Source organism: Peromyscus maniculatus, chromosome 14 (genome assembly GCF_049852395.1).
Source record: "Peromyscus maniculatus bairdii isolate BWxNUB_F1_BW_parent chromosome 14, HU_Pman_BW_mat_3.1, whole genome shotgun sequence".
Taxonomy (NCBI): Eukaryota; Metazoa; Chordata; class Mammalia; order Rodentia; family Cricetidae; genus Peromyscus; species Peromyscus maniculatus.
The window spans coordinates 85,006,524-85,026,873 of record NC_134865.1 but is presented as its reverse complement, the minus strand read 5'-3'; the positions used below and the strand labels follow the sequence as shown (position 1 = coordinate 85,026,873).

At 67.3% G+C, this 20,350-nt stretch overlaps 1 protein-coding gene across 1 annotated transcript in view; it reads left to right on the top strand.

The window, feature by feature from the left end:
* Nucleotides 1-20,061, top strand: part of Ahnak2 (AHNAK nucleoprotein 2) — a 40,363-nt gene extending 20,302 nt beyond the window's left edge. The window contains exons 8-15 of the mRNA XM_076550534.1: nt 141-1,175; nt 1,671-5,255; nt 5,751-6,785; nt 7,281-8,315; nt 8,811-9,335; nt 9,831-11,885; nt 12,381-12,905; nt 13,401-20,061. Of these exons, the coding sequence (XP_076406649.1) occupies nt 141-1,175; nt 1,671-5,255; nt 5,751-6,785; nt 7,281-8,315; nt 8,811-9,335; nt 9,831-11,885; nt 12,381-12,905; nt 13,401-19,166 (15,561 nt within the window). The 3' untranslated portion in view covers nt 19,167-20,061. The remainder of the gene's footprint in view (nt 1-140; nt 1,176-1,670; nt 5,256-5,750; nt 6,786-7,280; nt 8,316-8,810; nt 9,336-9,830; nt 11,886-12,380; nt 12,906-13,400) is intronic.
* Nucleotides 20,062-20,350: the final 289 nt, after the last annotated feature.

Sequence of the window (20,350 nt, the reverse complement as noted above, 5' to 3'; positions counted from 1 at the left end):
AGGTGGACCTCAAGGGCCCGCACGTGGAGCTGAAGGGCCCCAGGGTGGACGTGAGGGGCCCCAAGGGCGAGCTGAGCGGCCCCGACGTGGACGTGAGCCTGCCCGGCGTGGACGTGGACATCCAGGCCCCGGGCGCCAAGCTGGAGGGGGACCTGGCACTGGCCGACAAGGACGCGGCCGCCAAAGACAGCAAGTTCAAGATGCCCAAGTTCAAGATGCCCTCCTTCGGCGTGTCCGCGCCTGGCAAGCCCTCCGTGGAGGCCTCGCTGGAGGTGGCGGCGCCCAAGGTGGAGGCGGACGTGGCCCTGCCCTCCGTGCAGGGCGACCTCAAGACCCCTGACCTCAGCATTCAGCTGCCCTCGGCCGACCTGGAGGTCAAGGCCGGCCAGGTGGGCGTGAAGCTGCCCGAGGGCCAGCTGCCCGAGGGAGAGCTGGCCGCACAGGCTGCTGCAGGAGCCGGCCTGAAGGGCCACCTGCCCAAGGTGCAGATGCCCAGCCTCAAGATGCCCAAGGTGGACCTCAAGGGCCCGCACGTGGAGCTGAAGGGCCCCAGGGTGGACGTGAGGGGCCCCAAGGGCGAGCTGAGCGGCCCCGACGTGGACGTGAGCCTGCCCGGCGTGGACGTGGACATCCAGGCCCCGGGCGCCAAGCTGGAGGGGGACCTGGCACTGGCCGACAAGGACGCGGGCGCCAAAGACAGCAAGTTCAAGATGCCCAAGTTCAAGATGCCCTCCTTCGGCGTGTCCGCGCCTGGCAAGCCCTCCGTGGAGGCCTCGCTGGAGGTGGCGGCGCCCAAGGTGGAGGCGGACGTGGCCCTGCCCTCCGTGCAGGGCGACCTCAAGACCCCTGACCTCAGCATTCAGCTGCCCTCGGCCGACCTGGAGGTCAAGGCCGGCCAGGTGGGCGTGAAGCTGCCCGAGGGCCAGCTGCCCGAGAGAGAGCTGGCCGCACAGGCTGCTGCAGGAGCCGGCCTGAAGGGCCACCTGCCCAAGGTGCAGATGCCCAGCCTCAAGATGCCCAAGGTGGACCTCAAGGGCCCGCACGTGGAGCTGAAGGGCCCCAGGGTGGACGTGAGGGGCCCCAAGGGCGAGCTGAGCGGCCCCGACGTGGACGTGAGCCTGCCCGGCGTGGACGTGGACATCCAGGCCCCGGGCGCCAAGCTGGAGGGGGACCTGGCACTGGCCGACAAGGACGCGGGCGCCAAAGACAGCAAGTTCAAGATGCCCAAGTTCAAGATGCCCTCCTTCGGCGTGTCCGCGCCTGGCAAGCCCTCCGTGGAGGCCTCGCTGGAGGTGGCGGCGCCCAAGGTGGAGGCGGACGTGGCCCTGCCCTCCGTGCAGGGCGACCTCAAGACCCCTGACCTCAGCATTCAGCTGCCCTCGGCCGACCTGGAGGTCAAGGCCGGCCAGGTGGGCGTGAAGCTGCCCGAGGGCCAGCTGCCCGAGGGAGAGCTGGCCGCACAGGCTGCTGCAGGAGCCGGCCTGAAGGGCCACCTGCCCAAGGTGCAGATGCCCAGCCTCAAGATGCCCAAGGTGGACCTCAAGGGCCCGCACGTGGAGCTGAAGGGCCCCAAAGTGGACGTGGGGGGCCCCAAGGGCGAGCTGAGCGGCCCCGACGTGGACGTGAGCCTGCCCGGCGTGGACGTGGACATCCAGGCCCCGGGCGCCAAGCTGGAGGGGGACCTGGCACTGGCCGACAAGGACGCGGGCGCCAAAGACAGCAAGTTCAAGATGCCCAAGTTCAAGATGCCCTCCTTCGGCGTGTCCGCGCCTGGCAAGCCCTCCGTGGAGGCCTCGCTGGAGGTGGCGGCGCCCAAGGTGGAGGCGGACGTGGCCCTGCCCTCCGTGCAGGGCGACCTCAAGACCCCTGACCTCAGCATTCAGCTGCCCTCGGCCGACCTGGAGGTCAAGGCCGGCCAGGTGGGCGTGAAGCTGCCCGAGGGCCAGCTGCCCGAGGGAGAGCTGGCCGCACAGGCTGCTGCAGGAGCCGGCCTGAAGGGCCACCTGCCCAAGGTGCAGATGCCCAGCCTCAAGATGCCCAAGGTGGACCTCAAGGGCCCGCACGTGGAGCTGAAGGGCCCCAGGGTGGACGTGAGGGGCCCCAAGGGCGAGCTGAGCGGCCCCGACGTGGACGTGAGCCTGCCCGGCGTGGACGTGGACATCCAGGCCCCGGGCGCCAAGCTGGAGGGGGACCTGGCACTGGCCGACAAGGACGCGGCCGCCAAAGACAGCAAGTTCAAGATGCCCAAGTTCAAGATGCCCTCCTTCGGCGTGTCCGCGCCTGGCAAGCCCTCCGTGGAGGCCTCGCTGGAGGTGGCGGCGCCCAAGGTGGAGGCGGACGTGGCCCTGCCCTCCGTGCAGGGCGACCTCAAGACCCCTGACCTCAGCATTCAGCTGCCCTCGGCCGACCTGGAGGTCAAGGCCGGCCAGGTGGGCGTGAAGCTGCCCGAGGGCCAGCTGCCCGAGGGAGAGCTGGCCGCACAGGCTGCTGCAGGAGCCGGCCTGAAGGGCCACCTGCCCAAGGTGCAGATGCCCAGCCTCAAGATGCCCAAGGTGGACCTCAAGGGCCCGCACGTGGAGCTGAAGGGCCCCAGGGTGGACGTGAGGGGCCCCAAGGGCGAGGTGAGCGGCCCCGACGTGGACGTGAGCCTGCCCGGCGTGGACGTGGACATCCAGGCCCCGGGCGCCAAGCTGGAGGGGGACCTGGCACTGGCCGACAAGGACGCGGCCGCCAAAGACAGCAAGTTCAAGATGCCCAAGTTCAAGATGCCCTCCTTCGGCGTGTCCGCGCCTGGCAAGCCCTCCGTGGAGGCCTCGCTGGAGGTGGCGGCGCCCAAGGTGGAGGCGGACGTGGCCCTGCCCTCCGTGCAGGGCGACCTCAAGACCCCTGACCTCAGCATTCAGCTGCCCTCGGCCGACCTGGAGGTCAAGGCCGGCCAGGTGGGCGTGAAGCTGCCCGAGGGCCAGCTGCCCGAGGGAGAGCTGGCCGCACAGGCTGCTGCAGGAGCCGGCCTGAAGGGCCACCTGCCCAAGGTGCAGATGCCCAGCCTCAAGATGCCCAAGGTGGACCTCAAGGGCCCGCACGTGGAGCTGAAGGGCCCCAGGGTGGACGTGAGGGGCCCCAAGGGCGAGCTGAGCGGCCCCGACGTGGACGTGAGCCTGCCCGGCGTGGACGTGGACATCCAGGCCCCGGGCGCCAAGCTGGAGGGGGACCTGGCACTGGCCGACAAGGACGCGGGCGCCAAAGACAGCAAGTTCAAGATGCCCAAGTTCAAGATGCCCTCCTTCGGCGTGTCCGCGCCTGGCAAGCCCTCCGTGGAGGCCTCGCTGGAGGTGGCGGCGCCCAAGGTGGAGGCGGACGTGGCCCTGCCCTCCGTGCAGGGCGACCTCAAGACCCCTGACCTCAGCATTCAGCTGCCCTCGGCCGACCTGGAGGTCAAGGCCGGCCAGGTGGGCGTGAAGCTGCCCGAGGGCCAGCTGCCCGAGAGAGAGCTGGCCGCACAGGCTGCTGCAGGAGCCGGCCTGAAGGGCCACCTGCCCAAGGTGCAGATGCCCAGCCTCAAGATGCCCAAGGTGGACCTCAAGGGCCCGCACGTGGAGCTGAAGGGCCCCAGGGTGGACGTGAGGGGCCCCAAGGGCGAGGTGAGCGGCCCCGACGTGGACGTGAGCCTGCCCGGCGTGGACGTGGACATCCAGGCCCCGGGCGCCAAGCTGGAGGGGGACCTGGCACTGGCCGACAAGGACGCGGGCGCCAAAGACAGCAAGTTCAAGATGCCCAAGTTCAAGATGCCCTCCTTCGGCGTGTCCGCGCCTGGCAAGCCCTCCGTGGAGGCCTCGCTGGAGGTGGCGGCGCCCAAGGTGGAGGCGGACGTGGCCCTGCCCTCCGTGCAGGGCGACCTCAAGACCCCTGACCTCAGCATTCAGCTGCCCTCGGCCGACCTGGAGGTCAAGGCCGGCCAGGTGGGCGTGAAGCTGCCCGAGGGCCAGCTGCCCGAGGGAGAGCTGGCCGCACAGGCTGCTGCAGGAGCCGGCCTGAAGGGCCACCTGCCCAAGGTGCAGATGCCCAGCCTCAAGATGCCCAAGGTGGACCTCAAGGGCCCGCACGTGGAGCTGAAGGGCCCCAGGGTGGACGTGAGGGGCCCCAAGGGCGAGCTGAGCGGCCCCGACGTGGACGTGAGCCTGCCCGGCGTGGACGTGGACATCCAGGCCCCGGGCGCCAAGCTGGAGGGGGACCTGGCACTGGCTGACAAGGACGCGGCCGCCAAAGACAGCAAGTTCAAGATGCCCAAGTTCAAGATGCCCTCCTTCGGCGTGTCCGCGCCTGGCAAGCCCTCCGTGGAGGCCTCGCTGGAGGTGGCGGCGCCCAAGGTGGAGGCGGACGTGGCCCTGCCCTCCGTGCAGGGCGACCTCAAGACCCCTGACCTCAGCATTCAGCTGCCCTCGGCCGACCTGGAGGTCAAGGCCGGCCAGGTGGGCGTGAAGCTGCCCGAGGGCCAGCTGCCCGAGGGAGAGCTGGCCGCACAGGATGCTGCAGGAGCCGGCCTGAAGGGCCACCTGCCCAAGGTGCAGATGCCCAGCCTCAAGATGCCCAAGGTGGACCTCAAGGGCCCGCACGTGGAGCTGAAGGGCCCCAGGGTGGACGTGAGGGGCCCCAAGGGCGAGGTGAGCGGCCCCGACGTGGACGTGAGCCTGCCCGGCGTGGACGTGGACATCCAGGCCCCGGGCGCCAAGCTGGAGGGGGACCTGGCACTGGCCGACAAGGACGCGGCCGCCAAAGACAGCAAGTTCAAGATGCCCAAGTTCAAGATGCCCTCCTTCGGCGTGTCCGCGCCTGGCAAGCCCTCCGTGGAGGCCTCGCTGGAGGTGGCGGCGCCCAAGGTGGAGGCGGACGTGGCCCTGCCCTCCGTGCAGGGCGACCTCAAGACCCCTGACCTCAGCATTCAGCTGCCCTCGGCCGACCTGGAGGTCAAGGCCGGCCAGGTGGGCGTGAAGCTGCCCGAGGGCCAGCTGCCCGAGGGAGAGCTGGCCGCACAGGCTGCTGCAGGAGCCGGCCTGAAGGGCCACCTGCCCAAGGTGCAGATGCCCAGCCTCAAGATGCCCAAGGTGGACCTCAAGGGCCCGCACGTGGAGCTGAAGGGCCCCAGGGTGGACGTGAGGGGCCCCAAGGGCGAGCTGAGCGGCCCCGACGTGGACGTGAGCCTGCCCGGCGTGGACGTGGACATCCAGGCCCCGGGCGCCAAGCTGGAGGGGGACCTGGCACTGGCCGACAAGGACGCGGGCGCCAAAGACAGCAAGTTCAAGATGCCCAAGTTCAAGATGCCCTCCTTCGGCGTGTCCGCGCCTGGCAAGCCCTCCGTGGAGGCCTCGCTGGAGGTGGCGGCGCCCAAGGTGGAGGCGGACGTGGCCCTGCCCTCCGTGCAGGGCGACCTCAAGACCCCTGACCTCAGCATTCAGCTGCCCTCGGCCGACCTGGAGGTCAAGGCCGGCCAGGTGGGCGTGAAGCTGCCCGAGGGCCAGCTGCCCGAGGGAGAGCTGGCCGCACAGGCTGCTGCAGGAGCCGGCCTGAAGGGCCACCTGCCCAAGGTGCAGATGCCCAGCCTCAAGATGCCCAAGGTGGACCTCAAGGGCCCGCACGTGGAGCTGAAGGGCCCCAGGGTGGACGTGAGGGGCCCCAAGGGCGAGCTGAGCGGCCCCGACGTGGACGTGAGCCTGCCCGGCGTGGACGTGGACATCCAGGCCCCGGGCGCCAAGCTGGAGGGGGACCTGGCACTGGCCGACAAGGACGCGGCCGCCAAAGACAGCAAGTTCAAGATGCCCAAGTTCAAGATGCCCTCCTTCGGCGTGTCCGCGCCTGGCAAGCCCTCCGTGGAGGCCTCGCTGGAGGTGGCGGCGCCCAAGGTGGAGGCGGACGTGGCCCTGCCCTCCGTGCAGGGCGACCTCAAGACCCCTGACCTCAGCATTCAGCTGCCCTCGGCCGACCTGGAGGTCAAGGCCGGCCAGGTGGGCGTGAAGCTGCCCGAGGGCCAGCTGCCCGAGGGAGAGCTGGCCGCACAGGCTGCTGCAGGAGCCGGCCTGAAGGGCCACCTGCCCAAGGTGCAGATGCCCAGCCTCAAGATGCCCAAGGTGGACCTCAAGGGCCCTCACGTGGAGCTGAAGGGCCCCAGGGTGGACGTGAGGGGCCCCAAGGGCGAGCTGAGCGGCCCCGACGTGGACGTGAGCCTGCCCGGCGTGGACGTGGACATCCAGGCCCCGGGCGCCAAGCTGGAGGGGGACCTGGCACTGGCCGACAAGGACGCGGGCGCCAAAGACAGCAAGTTCAAGATGCCCAAGTTCAAGATGCCCTCCTTCGGCGTGTCCGCGCCTGGCAAGCCCTCCGTGGAGGCCTCGCTGGAGGTGGCGGCGCCCAAGGTGGAGGCGGACGTGGCCCTGCCCTCCGTGCAGGGCGACCTCAAGACCCCTGACCTCAGCATTCAGCTGCCCTCGGCCGACCTGGAGGTCAAGGCCGGCCAGGTGGGCGTGAAGCTGCCCGAGGGCCAGCTGCCCGAGAGAGAGCTGGCCGCACAGGCTGCTGCAGGAGCCGGCCTGAAGGGCCACCTGCCCAAGGTGCAGATGCCCAGCCTCAAGATGCCCAAGGTGGACCTCAAGGGCCCGCACGTGGAGCTGAAGGGCCCCAGGGTGGACGTGAGGGGCCCCAAGGGCGAGCTGAGCGGCCCCGACGTGGACGTGAGCCTGCCCGGCGTGGACGTGGACATCCAGGCCCCGGGCGCCAAGCTGGAGGGGGACCTGGCACTGGCCGACAAGGACGCGGCCGCCAAAGACAGCAAGTTCAAGATGCCCAAGTTCAAGATGCCCTCCTTCGGCGTGTCCGCGCCTGGCAAGCCCTCCGTGGAGGCCTCGCTGGAGGTGGCGGCGCCCAAGGTGGAGGCGGACGTGGCCCTGCCCTCCGTGCAGGGCGACCTCAAGACCCCTGACCTCAGCATTCAGCTGCCCTCGGCCGACCTGGAGGTCAAGGCCGGCCAGGTGGGCGTGAAGCTGCCCGAGGGCCAGCTGCCCGAGGGAGAGCTGGCCGCACAGGCTGCTGCAGGAGCCGGCCTGAAGGGCCACCTGCCCAAGGTGCAGATGCCCAGCCTCAAGATGCCCAAGGTGGACCTCAAGGGCCCGCACGTGGAGCTGAAGGGCCCCAGGGTGGACGTGGGGGGCCCCAAGGGCGAGCTGAGCGGCCCCGACGTGGACGTGAGCCTGCCCGGCGTGGACGTGGACATCCAGGCCCCGGGCGCCAAGCTGGAGGGGGACCTGGCACTGGCCGACAAGGACGCGGGCGCCAAAGACAGCAAGTTCAAGATGCCCAAGTTCAAGATGCCCTCCTTCGGCGTGTCCGCGCCTGGCAAGCCCTCCGTGGAGGCCTCGCTGGAGGTGGCGGCGCCCAAGGTGGAGGCGGACGTGGCCCTGCCCTCCGTGCAGGGCGACCTCAAGACCCCTGACCTCAGCATTCAGCTGCCCTCGGCCGACCTGGAGGTCAAGGCCGGCCAGGTGGGCGTGAAGCTGCCCGAGGGCCAGCTGCCCGAGGGAGAGCTGGCCGCACAGGCTGCTGCAGGAGCCGGCCTGAAGGGCCACCTGCCCAAGGTGCAGATGCCCAGCCTCAAGATGCCCAAGGTGGACCTCAAGGGCCCGCACGTGGAGCTGAAGGGCCCCAGGGTGGACGTGAGGGGCCCCAAGGGCGAGCTGAGCGGCCCCGACGTGGACGTGAGCCTGCCCGGCGTGGACGTGGACATCCAGGCCCCGGGCGCCAAGCTGGAGGGGGACCTGGCACTGGCCGACAAGGACGCGGCCGCCAAAGACAGCAAGTTCAAGATGCCCAAGTTCAAGATGCCCTCCTTCGGCGTGTCCGCGCCTGGCAAGCCCTCCGTGGAGGCCTCGCTGGAGGTGGCGGCGCCCAAGGTGGAGGCGGACGTGGCCCTGCCCTCCGTGCAGGGCGACCTCAAGACCCCTGACCTCAGCATTCAGCTGCCCTCGGCCGACCTGGAGGTCAAGGCCGGCCAGGTGGGCGTGAAGCTGCCCGAGGGCCAGCTGCCCGAGGGAGAGCTGGCCGCACAGGCTGCTGCAGGAGCCGGCCTGAAGGGCCACCTGCCCAAGGTGCAGATGCCCAGCCTCAAGATGCCCAAGGTGGACCTCAAGGGTCCGCACGTGGAGCTGAAGGGCCCCAGGGTGGACGTGAGGGGCCCCAAGGGCGAGCTGAGCGGCCCCGACGTGGACGTGAGCCTGCCCGGCGTGGACGTGGACATCCAGGCCCCGGGCGCCAAGCTGGAGGGGGACCTGGCACTGGCCGACAAGGACGCGGGCGCCAAAGACAGCAAGTTCAAGATGCCCAAGTTCAAGATGCCCTCCTTCGGCGTGTCCGCGCCTGGCAAGCCCTCCGTGGAGGCCTCGCTGGAGGTGGCGGCGCCCAAGGTGGAGGCGGACGTGGCCCTGCCCTCCGTGCAGGGCGACCTCAAGACCCCTGACCTCAGCATTCAGCTGCCCTCGGCCGACCTGGAGGTCAAGGCCGGCCAGGTGGGCGTGAAGCTGCCCGAGGGCCAGCTGCCCGAGGGAGAGCTGGCCGCACAGGCTGCTGCAGGAGCCGGCCTGAAGGGCCACCTGCCCAAGGTGCAGATGCCCAGCCTCAAGATGCCCAAGGTGGACCTCAAGGGCCCGCACGTGGAGCTGAAGGGCCCCAGGGTGGACGTGAGGGGCCCCAAGGGCGAGGTGAGCGGCCCCGACGTGGACGTGAGCCTGCCCGGCGTGGACGTGCACATCCAGGCACCGGGCGCCAAGCTGGAGGGTGACCTGGCACTGGCCGACAAGGACGCGGCCGCCAAAGACAGCAAGTTCAAGATGCCCAAGTTCAAGATGCCCTCCTTCGGCGTGTCCGCGCCTGGCAAGCCCTCCGTGGAGGCCTCGCTGGAGGTGGCGGCGCCCAAGGTGGAGGCGGACGTGGCCCTGCCCTCCGTGCAGGGCGACCTCAAGACCCCTGACCTCAGCATTCAGCTGCCCTCGGCCGACCTGGAGGTCAAGGCCGGCCAGGTGGGCGTGAAGCTGCCCGAGGGCCAGCTGCCCGAGGGAGAGCTGGCCGCACAGGCTGCTGCAGGAGCCGGCCTGAAGGGCCACCTGCCCAAGGTGCAGATGCCCAGCCTCAAGATGCCCAAGGTGGACCTCAAGGGCCCGCACGTGGAGCTGAAGGGCCCCAGGGTGGACGTGAGGGGCCCCAAGGGCGAGCTGAGCGGCCCCGACGTGGACGTGAGCCTGCCCGGCGTGGACGTGGACATCCAGGCCCCGGGCGCCAAGCTGGAGGGGGACCTGGCACTGGCCGACAAGGACGCGGGCGCCAAAGACAGCAAGTTCAAGATGCCCAAGTTCAAGATGCCCTCCTTCGGCGTGTCCGCGCCTGGCAAGCCCTCCGTGGAGGCCTCGCTGGAGGTGGCGGCGCCCAAGGTGGAGGCGGACGTGGCCCTGCCCTCCGTGCAGGGCGACCTCAAGACCCCTGACCTCAGCATTCAGCTGCCCTCGGCCGACCTGGAGGTCAAGGCCGGCCAGGTGGGCGTGAAGCTGCCCGAGGGCCAGCTGCCCGAGGGAGAGCTGGCCGCACAGGCTGCTGCAGGAGCCGGCCTGAAGGGCCACCTGCCCAAGGTGCAGATGCCCAGCCTCAAGATGCCCAAGGTGGACCTCAAGGGCCCGCACGTGGAGCTGAAGGGCCCCAGGGTGGACGTGAGGGGCCCCAAGGGCGAGCTGAGCGGCCCCGACGTGGACGTGAGCCTGCCCGGCGTGGACGTGGACATCCAGGCCCCGGGCGCCAAGCTGGAGGGTGACCTGGCACTGGCCGACAAGGACGCGGCCGCCAAAGACAGCAAGTTCAAGATGCCCAAGTTCAAGATGCCCTCCTTCGGCGTGTCCGCGCCTGGCAAGCCCTCCGTGGAGGCCTCGCTGGAGGTGGCGGCGCCCAAGGTGGAGGCGGACGTGGCCCTGCCCTCCGTGCAGGGCGACCTCAAGACCCCTGACCTCAGCATTCAGCTGCCCTCGGCCGACCTGGAGGTCAAGGCCGGCCAGGTGGGCGTGAAGCTGCCCGAGGGCCAGCTGCCCGAGGGAGAGGTGGCCGCACAGGCTGCTGCAGGAGCCGGCCTGAAGGGCCACCTGCCCAAGGTGCAGATGCCCAGCCTCAAGATGCCCAAGGTGGACCTCAAGGGCCCGCACGTGGAGCTGAAGGGCCCCAAAATGGACGTGGGGGGCCCCAAGGGCGAGCTGAGCGGCCCCGACGTGGACGTGAGCCTGCCCGGCGTGGACGTGGACATCCAGGCCCCGGGCGCCAAGCTGGAGGGGGACCTGGCACTGGCCGACAAGGACGCGGCCGCCAAAGACAGCAAGTTCAAGATGCCCAAGTTCAAGATGCCCTCCTTCGGCGTGTCCGCGCCTGGCAAGCCCTCCGTGGAGGCCTCGCTGGAGGTGGCGGCGCCCAAGGTGGAGGCGGACGTGGCCCTGCCCTCCGTGCAGGGCGACCTCAAGACCCCTGACCTCAGCATTCAGCTGCCCTCGGCCGACCTGGAGGTCAAGGCCGGCCAGGTGGGCGTGAAGCTGCCCGAGGGCCAGCTGCCCGAGGGAGAGCTGGCCGCACAGGCTGCTGCAGGAGCCGGCCTGAAGGGCCACCTGCCCAAGGTGCAGATGCCCAGCCTCAAGATGCCCAAGGTGGACCTCAAGGGCCCGCACGTGGAGCTGAAGGGCCCCAGGGTGGACGTGAGGGGCCCCAAGGGCGAGCTGAGCGGCCCCGACGTGGACGTGAGCCTGCCCGGCGTGGACGTGGACATCCAGGCCCCGGGCGCCAAGCTGGAGGGGGACCTGGCACTGGCCGACAAGGACGCGGCCGCCAAAGACAGCAAGTTCAAGATGCCCAAGTTCAAGATGCCCTCCTTCGGCGTGTCCGCGCCTGGCAAGCCCTCCGTGGAGGCCTCGCTGGAGGTGGCGGCGCCCAAGGTGGAGGCGGACGTGGCCCTGCCCTCCGTGCAGGGCGACCTCAAGACCCCTGACCTCAGCATTCAGCTGCCCTCGGCCGACCTGGAGGTCAAGGCCGGCCAGGTGGGCGTGAAGCTGCCCGAGGGCCAGCTGCCCGAGGGAGAGCTGGCCGCACAGGCTGCTGCAGGAGCCGGCCTGAAGGGCCACCTGCCCAAGGTGCAGATGCCCAGCCTCAAGATGCCCAAGGTGGACCTCAAGGGCCCGCACGTGGAGCTGAAGGGCCCCAGGGTGGACGTGAGGGGCCCCAAGGGCGAGCTGAGCGGCCCCGACGTGGACGTGAGCCTGCCCGGCGTGGACGTGGACATCCAGGCCCCGGGCGCCAAGCTGGAGGGGGACCTGGCCCTGGCCGACAAGGACGCGGGCGCCAAAGACAGCAAGTTCAAGATGCCCAAGTTCAAGATGCCCTCCTTCGGCGTGTCCGCGCCTGGCAAGCCCTCCGTGGAGGCCTCGCTGGAGGTGGCGGCGCCCAAGGTGGAGGCGGACGTGGCCCTGCCCTCCGTGCAGGGCGACCTCAAGACCCCTGACCTCAGCATTCAGCTGCCCTCGGCCGACCTGGAGGTCAAGGCCGGCCAGGTGGGCGTGAAGCTGCCCGAGGGCCAGCTGCCCGAGGGAGAGCTGGCCGCACAGGCTGCTGCAGGAGCCGGCCTGAAGGGCCACCTGCCCAAGGTGCAGATGCCCAGCCTCAAGATGCCCAAGGTGGACCTCAAGGGCCCGCACGTGGAGCTGAAGGGCCCCAGGGTGGACGTGAGGGGCCCCAAGGGCGAGCTGAGCGGCCCCGACGTGGACGTGAGCCTGCCCGGCGTGGACGTGGACATCCAGGCCCCGGGCGCCAAGCTGGAGGGGGACCTGGCCCTGGCCGACAAGGACGCGGGCGCCAAAGACAGCAAGTTCAAGATGCCCAAGTTCAAGATGCCCTCCTTCGGCGTGTCCGCGCCTGGCAAGCCCTCCGTGGAGGCCTCGCTGGAGGTGGCGGCGCCCAAGGTGGAGGCGGACGTGGCCCTGCCCTCCGTGCAGGGCGACCTCAAGACCCCTGACCTCAGCATTCAGCTGCCCTCGGCCGACCTGGAGGTCAAGGCCGGCCAGGTGGGCGTGAAGCTGCCCGAGGGCCAGCTGCCCGAGGGAGAGCTGGCCGCACAGGCTGCTGCAGGAGCCGGCCTGAAGGGCCACCTGCCCAAGGTGCAGATGCCCAGCCTCAAGATGCCCAAGGTGGACCTCAAGGGCCCGCACGTGGAGCTGAAGGGCCCCAGGGTGGACGTGAGGGGCCCCAAGGGCGAGCTGAGCGGCCCCGACGTGGACGTGAGCCTGCCCGGCGTGGACGTGGACATCCAGGCCCCGGGCGCCAAGCTGGAGGGGGACCTGGCACTGGCCGACAAGGACGCGGCCGCCAAAGACAGCAAGTTCAAGATGCCCAAGTTCAAGATGCCCTCCTTCGGCGTGTCCGCGCCTGGCAAGCCCTCCGTGGAGGCCTCGCTGGAGGTGGCGGCGCCCAAGGTGGAGGCGGACGTGGCCCTGCCCTCCGTGCAGGGCGACCTCAAGACCCCTGACCTCAGCATTCAGCTGCCCTCGGCCGACCTGGAGGTCAAGGCCGGCCAGGTGGGCGTGAAGCTGCCCGAGGGCCAGCTGCCCGAAGGAGAGCTGGCCGCACAGGCTGCTGCAGGAGCCGGCCTGAAGGGCCACCTGCCCAAGGTGCAGATGCCCAGCCTCAAGATGCCCAAGGTGGACCTCAAGGGCCCGCACGTGGAGCTGAAGGGCCCCAAAATGGACGTGGGGGGCCCCAAGGGCGAGCTGAGCGGCCCCGACGTGGACGTGAGCCTGCCCGGCGTGGACGTGGACATCCAGGCCCCGGGCGCCAAGCTGGAGGGGGACCTGGCACTGGCCGACAAGGACGCGGCCGCCAAAGACAGCAAGTTCAAGATGCCCAAGTTCAAGATGCCCTCCTTCGGCGTGTCCGCGCCTGGCAAGCCCTCCGTGGAGGCCTCGCTGGAGGTGGCGGCGCCCAAGGTGGAGGCGGACGTGGCCCTGCCCTCCGTGCAGGGCGACCTCAAGACCCCTGACCTCAGCATTCAGCTGCCCTCGGCCGACCTGGAGGTCAAGGCCGGCCAGGTGGGCGTGAAGCTGCCCGAGGGCCAGCTGCCCGAGGGAGAGCTGGCCGCACAGGCTGCTGCAGGAGCCGGCCTGAAGGGCCACCTGCCCAAGGTGCAGATGCCCAGCCTCAAGATGCCCAAGGTGGACCTCAAGGGCCCGCACGTGGAGCTGAAGGGCCCCAGGGTGGACGTGAGGGGCCCCAAGGGCGAGCTGAGCGGCCCCGACGTGGACGTGAGCCTGCCCGGCGTGGACGTGGACATCCAGGCCCCGGGCGCCAAGCTGGAGGGGGACCTGGCACTGGCCGACAAGGACGCGGCCGCCAAAGACAGCAAGTTCAAGATGCCCAAGTTCAAGATGCCCTCCTTCGGCGTGTCCGCGCCTGGCAAGCCCTCCGTGGAGGCCTCGCTGGAGGTGGCGGCGCCCAAGGTGGAGGCGGACGTGGCCCTGCCCTCCGTGCAGGGCGACCTCAAGACCCCTGACCTCAGCATTCAGCTGCCCTCGGCCGACCTGGAGGTCAAGGCCGGCCAGGTGGGCGTGAAGCTGCCCGAGGGCCAGCTGCCCGAGGGAGAGCTGGCCGCACAGGCTGCTGCAGGAGCCGGCCTGAAGGGCCACCTGCCCAAGGTGCAGATGCCCAGCCTCAAGATGCCCAAGGTGGACCTCAAGGGCCCGCACGTGGAGCTGAAGGGCCCCAGGGTGGACGTGAGGGGCCCCAAGGGCGAGCTGAGCGGCCCCGACGTGGACGTGAGCCTGCCCGGCGTGGACGTGGACATCCAGGCCCCGGGCGCCAAGCTGGAGGGGGACCTGGCACTGGCCGACAAGGACGCGGGCGCCAAAGACAGCAAGTTCAAGATGCCCAAGTTCAAGATGCCCTCCTTCGGCGTGTCCGCGCCTGGCAAGCCCTCCGTGGAGGCCTCGCTGGAGGTGGCGGCGCCCAAGGTGGAGGCGGACGTGGCCCTGCCCTCCGTGCAGGGCGACCTCAAGACCCCTGACCTCAGCATTCAGCTGCCCTCGGCCGACCTGGAGGTCAAGGCCGGCCAGGTGGGCGTGAAGCTGCCCGAGGGCCAGCTGCCCGAGGGAGAGCTGGCCGCACAGGCTGCTGCAGGAGCCGGCCTGAAGGGCCACCTGCCCAAGGTGCAGATGCCCAGCCTCAAGATGCCCAAGGTGGACCTCAAGGGCCCGCACGTGGAGCTGAAGGGCCCCAGGGTGGACGTGAGGGGCCCCAAGGGCGAGCTGAGCGGCCCCGACGTGGACGTGAGCCTGCCCGGCGTGGACGTGGACATCCAGGCCCCGGGCGCCAAGCTGGAGGGGGACCTGGCCCTGGCCGACAAGGACGCGGGCGCCAAAGACAGCAAGTTCAAGATGCCCAAGTTCAAGATGCCCTCCTTCGGCGTGTCCGCGCCTGGCAAGCCCTCCGTGGAGGCCTCGCTGGAGGTGGCGGCGCCCAAGGTGGAGGCGGACGTGGCCCTGCCCTCCGTGCAGGGCGACCTCAAGACCCCTGACCTCAGCATTCAGCTGCCCTCGGCCGACCTGGAGGTCAAGGCCGGCCAGGTGGGCGTGAAGCTGCCCGAGGGCCAGCTGCCCGAGGGAGAGCTGGCCGCACAGGCTGCTGCAGGAGCCGGCCTGAAGGGCCACCTGCCCAAGGTGCAGATGCCCAGCCTCAAGATGCCCAAGGTGGACCTCAAGGGCCCGCACGTGGAGCTGAAGGGCCCCAGGGTGGACGTGAGGGGCCCCAAGGGCGAGGTGAGCGGCCCCGACGTGGACGTGAGCCTGCCCGGCGTGGACGTGGACATCCAGGCCCCGGGCGCCAAGCTGGAGGGGGACCTGGCACTGGCCGACAAGGACGCGGCCGCCAAAGACAGCAAGTTCAAGATGCCCAAGTTCAAGATGCCCTCCTTCGGCGTGTCCGCGCCTGGCAAGCCCTCCGTGGAGGCCTCGCTGGAGGTGGCGGCGCCCAAGGTGGAGGCGGACGTGGCCCTGCCCTCCGTGCAGGGCGACCTCAAGACCCCTGACCTCAGCATTCAGCTGCCCTCGGCCGACCTGGAGGTCAAGGCCGGCCAGGTGGGCGTGAAGCTGCCCGAGGGCCAGCTGCCCGAGGGAGAGCTGGCCGCACAGGCTGCTGCAGGAGCCGGCCTGAAGGGCCACCTGCCCAAGGTGCAGATGCCCAGCCTCAAGATGCCCAAGGTGGACCTCAAGGGCCCGCACGTGGAGCTGAAGGGCCCCAGGGTGGACGTGAGGGGCCCCAAGGGCGAGCTGAGCGGCCCCGACGTGGACGTGAGCCTGCCCGGCGTGGACGTGGACATCCAGGCCCCGGGCGCCAAGCTGGAGGGGGACCTGGCACTGGCCGACAAGGACGCGGGCGCCAAAGACAGCAAGTTCAAGATGCCCAAGTTCAAGATGCCCTCCTTCGGCGTGTCCGCGCCTGGCAAGCCCTCCGTGGAGGCCTCGCTGGAGGTGGCGGCGCCCAAGGTGGAGGCGGACGTGGCCCTGCCCTCCGTGCAGGGCGACCTCAAGACCCCTGACCTCAGCATTCAGCTGCCCTCGGCCGACCTGGAGGTCAAGGCCGGCCAGGTGGGTGTGAAGCTGCCCGAGGGCCAGCTGCCCGAGGGAGAGCTGGCCGCACAGGCTGCTGCAGGAGCCGGCCTGAAGGGCCACCTGCCCAAGGTGCAGATGCCCAGCCTCAAGATGCCCAAGGTGGACCTCAAGGGCCCGCACGTGGAGCTGAAGGGCCCCATGGTGGACGTGAGGGGCCCCAAGGGCGAGCTGAGCGGCCCCGACGTGGACGTGAGCCTGCCCGGCGTGGACGTGGACATCCAGGCCCCGGGCGCCAAGCTGGAGGGGGACCTTGCACTGGCCGACAAGGACGCGGGCGCCAAAGACAGCAAGTTCAAGATGCCCAAGTTCAAGATGCCCTCCTTCGGCGTGTCCGCGCCTGGCAAGCCCTCCGTGGAGGCCTCGCTGGAGGTGGCGGCGCCCAAGGTGGAGGCGGACGTGGCCCTACCCTCCGCGCAGGGCGACCTCAAGACCCCTGACCTCAGCATTCAGCTGCCCTCGGCCGACCTGGAGGTCAAGGCCGGCCAGGTGGGCGTGAAGCTGCCCGAGGGCCAGCTGCCCGAGGGAGAGCTGGCCGCACAGGCTGCTGCAGGAGCCGGCCTGAAGGGCCACCTGCCCAAGGTGCAGATGCCCAGCCTCAAGATGCCCAAGGTGGACCTCAAGGGCCCGCACGTGGAGCTGAAGGGCCCCAAAGTGGACGTGAGGGGCCCCAAGGGCGAGCTGACCGCCCCTGAGGTTGAGGTATCCTTGCCTAGTGTTCTTTCACCTGTTTCTTCTTCTTCTCGTACCTTTGTGCAGTCTCATGACTCTTCTGATCCTTCTGTTGACTCTTTTAAAGCTCAGATTTTATATCCTAAGTTCTATAAACCAAAATTTGTGTTTTCTCTTCCACCATCATTATCAGAATATGACTTGCCTGTGTCTGAGCATGGCATTGCCTCTGCCATTAGTCCTCCCGCAATTTCAGATTCTTTAGGCTCCATGGTTCCATCTTCAGATCCCCCTGTTTCTCCTGTTTTGGATGAATCCTCCATTGACTTTGCCATGACATCGTCACTTGAAGGATCTGATCATGAAGGAAAGGGAAGTTCCTTCAAATTGCCACGCATCAAGCTCCCTCCATTCCACTGGTCCCCGAAAAAGGAAGGTGGGTCTGCAAGTGATTCTGAGTCCCTTCAGGCTGGCCCTGTAACTGGTTTAGGCTTCTCTATGATTGAAACGGACACTCAAATTGGGACATGTGCTTCCCCAGTGGAGTCCCACCAGCCTGCATCTATGGAGAAGGAAACAGAGAAGGGGAGAACCCGGAAGCTGAGCTTTTCCATGCCACGACTTGCACTACCCAAGATAAAGGGCTCCAAGGGGCGGGCTGGCATGCTCCAGGGAGATGTGAAGCCCTCACTTTCTGGTACCACAGCTGGAGTTGACTTGGTAGCCATAGAAACCACTGTCAGTGATATGCATGTTGGGAGCACTCATTCAACAGATGTCACTCCAGCGCCCTGTGTCATCTCCCCCTCCATGACAGCAGGGGTGACTGACCTGGATGTCAGAGGTGACAGCGAGAGTCATATGTTTGGGGGTGTGTCTGCAAGTGAGCCCCTTGGGGAACTGACAGCATCTATAACTGGAGACCGGCCGCCATCCTGTAGACAAAGAGATCATGCCTCCACCACGGAAAGCCCTGAGATGGATCCCACAGCAAAGGAGATGTCAACAGGCTCGCATGAGCGCTGGTTCAAAATGCCCAAGTTCCGAGTCCCTGGTTTTAGGCGCTCTTCCTCCAAGGAGCGAGATGGGGCTGGAGAAGAGGAAGCTGCTCAGACCCAGACTCCTGTTGTCAGTGTGCCCTTAGAGGCAGAAGGAGCACTAGCCACTGTGCAGCTGTCCCAGGCACCTGAGCCGAAGGTAAGGGCACAAGTCTCCCTGGGGTCCCCGGAGGAAGGGACCAGTGTGAAGACCCCAGAAAGCCTGACATATGCAGATGTTGTAAAACGTGATCTCCATGGAACAGGCCCTAGGCTGCACAGCTCCATTGCTGGGATGTCCGAGACACATCTGTCCACCCCTGGGTCAGGGACCCATCCAGCTAAGGACTCCTTCTCCCTTGAGATGTCTTGTGTGAGAGTCTCAGAACCCCAACCTCCTCCAGAAGGAATAGGAGGAAACATTCTTGCTGAGGCGGAGGCTAGAACAGGAAGCTGGCCTTCCCAGCCGCAAGGGCCTCTGAGGCTGAAGGCTTCCCTCACTGAGATGCCATCCCAGGTCTCTGTGGTGAGCACAAGTCAGCTCTGGGAGGATTCTGTGTTGACTGTAACATTCCCCAAACTAAAGGTGCCCAAGTTCTCCTTCCAAGCCTCCAGCTCCGAGGCTGATGTATTCTTCCCTGTGGTGAGGGAGGTGCAGTGTACAGAGGCCAGCATTGGCAGTGCCGTGCATAAAGACAGCCCTGGGCTCTGGGAAGCCAGCATTCTAAAAACGGGAGCTGAGGATCCCAGAGCGCCACCAGCAAGCCTTGAGCAGTCCTTGGGAGCATCCCCAATTTCTAAGGTCAGAGTGCACATTCAGGGGTCTCAAGGCGAGAGTCAAGAAGTCATGATCTGCGGCAGGGTGGAACGAGAGGGTGAGGATTCCTCAGCACACGGAGCCTTTTCCACTCAGATTGTGCGGGAGTCAGAGATTCCTGCTTCTACAGTTCAGATTCCTTCGTATGGGTTTTCTTTGCTGAAAGTGAAAATCCCAGACCCCCCTGTGCAGCCTAGTGTGTATACTGTGGCTCCCGACTCCCAGGCACAAGAGGGCTTGTGTGGGGCTCCCCCGACAGCTGCTGGCGATATCCCTCCTGATGCCGGCGAACCCTTCGAAATGATCTCCTCCAGTGCTGGCATGCTGCCGCTATCACCGGAAGTGCCTCCTGGGCCCCAGCTTGCAGACAGCACCTCTGATGAAGAGCCGGCCGAGATTCTTGAATTTCCCGAGGACAGCCAGGAGGTAAAGACCCCTGAGATGGCTACCAAACAGAAGTCAGAAGGTAAAAAGGCCAGCCTGTTGTGGTCCTGGCTTCCAAGCATTGGCTTCTCCTCTGTGGAAGAGACGGCCGCTGATTCCAGAGACGCCGCCCAAAGACCGGCTCCAGTCCACGTCCAGCCTGCAGCTCGGCCGGACCCTGACCTGCCCCGGAAACAGGAGAGGGCAGGCTGGTTCCGGTTTCCCAAGTTAGGATTCTCCTCTTCGCCCACCAAGAAGAGCAGAAGCACTGAAGGTGAGGAAGGGCAGGCAGAGCAGAGACCCCAGGAAGAAACTATCACCTTTTTTGACGCTCGAGAAAGCTTCTCTCCCGAGGAAGGGGAGGAGGAGGAAGCCGAGACAGAGGTGACCAATGCCAAGCCCGGCTCCAAAGCGATGGTGGCGTCCTCTGCAAGAACAGAACTAGTACTGTTGGAACAGACTAAAGACACCGGTGACAAATCTGCACCCAGGCCTGTGGCCCAGTGAGGGCCGGAGGTCAGAGTCAGTGCAAGTGACAAGCTAAGCTAAAAGCCAGGGGCTGGGCACCGCGAAAGCATCCTCCTCTCCCCTAGGATGCATGTTGTCCACCTTGATCCACAGACTTGAAACCAGCGCAGAAATGAATAGTGCGTCTGTCACATCACACAGTCCTCCTACATGAAACCGATAATAACGCTAGCTGCTTCCGAGCCTCGGAAGCAATGAAGGCCGCAAGTTACTGCTGGAGAACTCCGCTGGCCTTTGTGGGGTAAGTCGCAAGAGGCCACCCAATGCCAGGAGAGCACCATTGCCTCGGACGCTCCCGTGTCTGTGAGTTGAAGCAGCTTTTGGTGTGACCTCTGCCGCACTGTTGCTGTATCCTGGTGAGCTCGGCTTTCCTGTCGGGTGGTGCGGACTGGGAAAGCCCTTGCCCTGTTGCTCCCGAACTTCCTCCTTTGTTGATTGTTTTCACTACTGGCAAGCTTTGGGACGGTGGCTGTGGTGACGTTCACCCAGCCGCCTCTCTCCACTCCGCCGCTGCAGCCTCACAGCCAAACTCCGGATCCTTGTGTCACATTCTCAGCGCCCTACGCATTCTCCTCACACAAGATGAGCCACGTAGTTTCTTTCAGGCTGGTGTGTGTAGCAGAAGGGTCTGAGCGGTGGCTGACTGCGCTCAGTGATAACTGTGGGTGACCCAGTACGTCGCAGACACGGGTCTGCTGTTAGTGTCTGTCAGTATGTGTCTCTCTGTCTACCTGTCTGCCGGTGACAACCGTTTTCCCAGGTGTGTACCAGCCCTTTGCTCTGGCTCCTGAGCACCTCGTGAACGGATTGCAGCCCATACGGACAGTCCCACGCAGTCACCTCCTACTGAGCAATAAAGAGAATATGCACCCAGTGTCCAGTGTGCCGAGGTCTTTAGCTCTGGTGTCCTCGTTGATGCCGATGCTTGCCCCCCTCCCCCACACTTCAGACTCCACCTCTCCTATGTAACTCCAGAAACCAGAGCCGAGCTTCATCTTAGAGAGAGACTGCCACTTCTCACGTGTTTGTCCACACCCATGGCCGGAGACATCCACGGCTACAGAGGAAGAAAACGGGGCTCTGAGTCCACCATAGGGCCCCCCTCCTGGCAGCTGGTCATCAGGGCTAGGATGGAGCACGGCACATAGAGTAGTGACAACAGA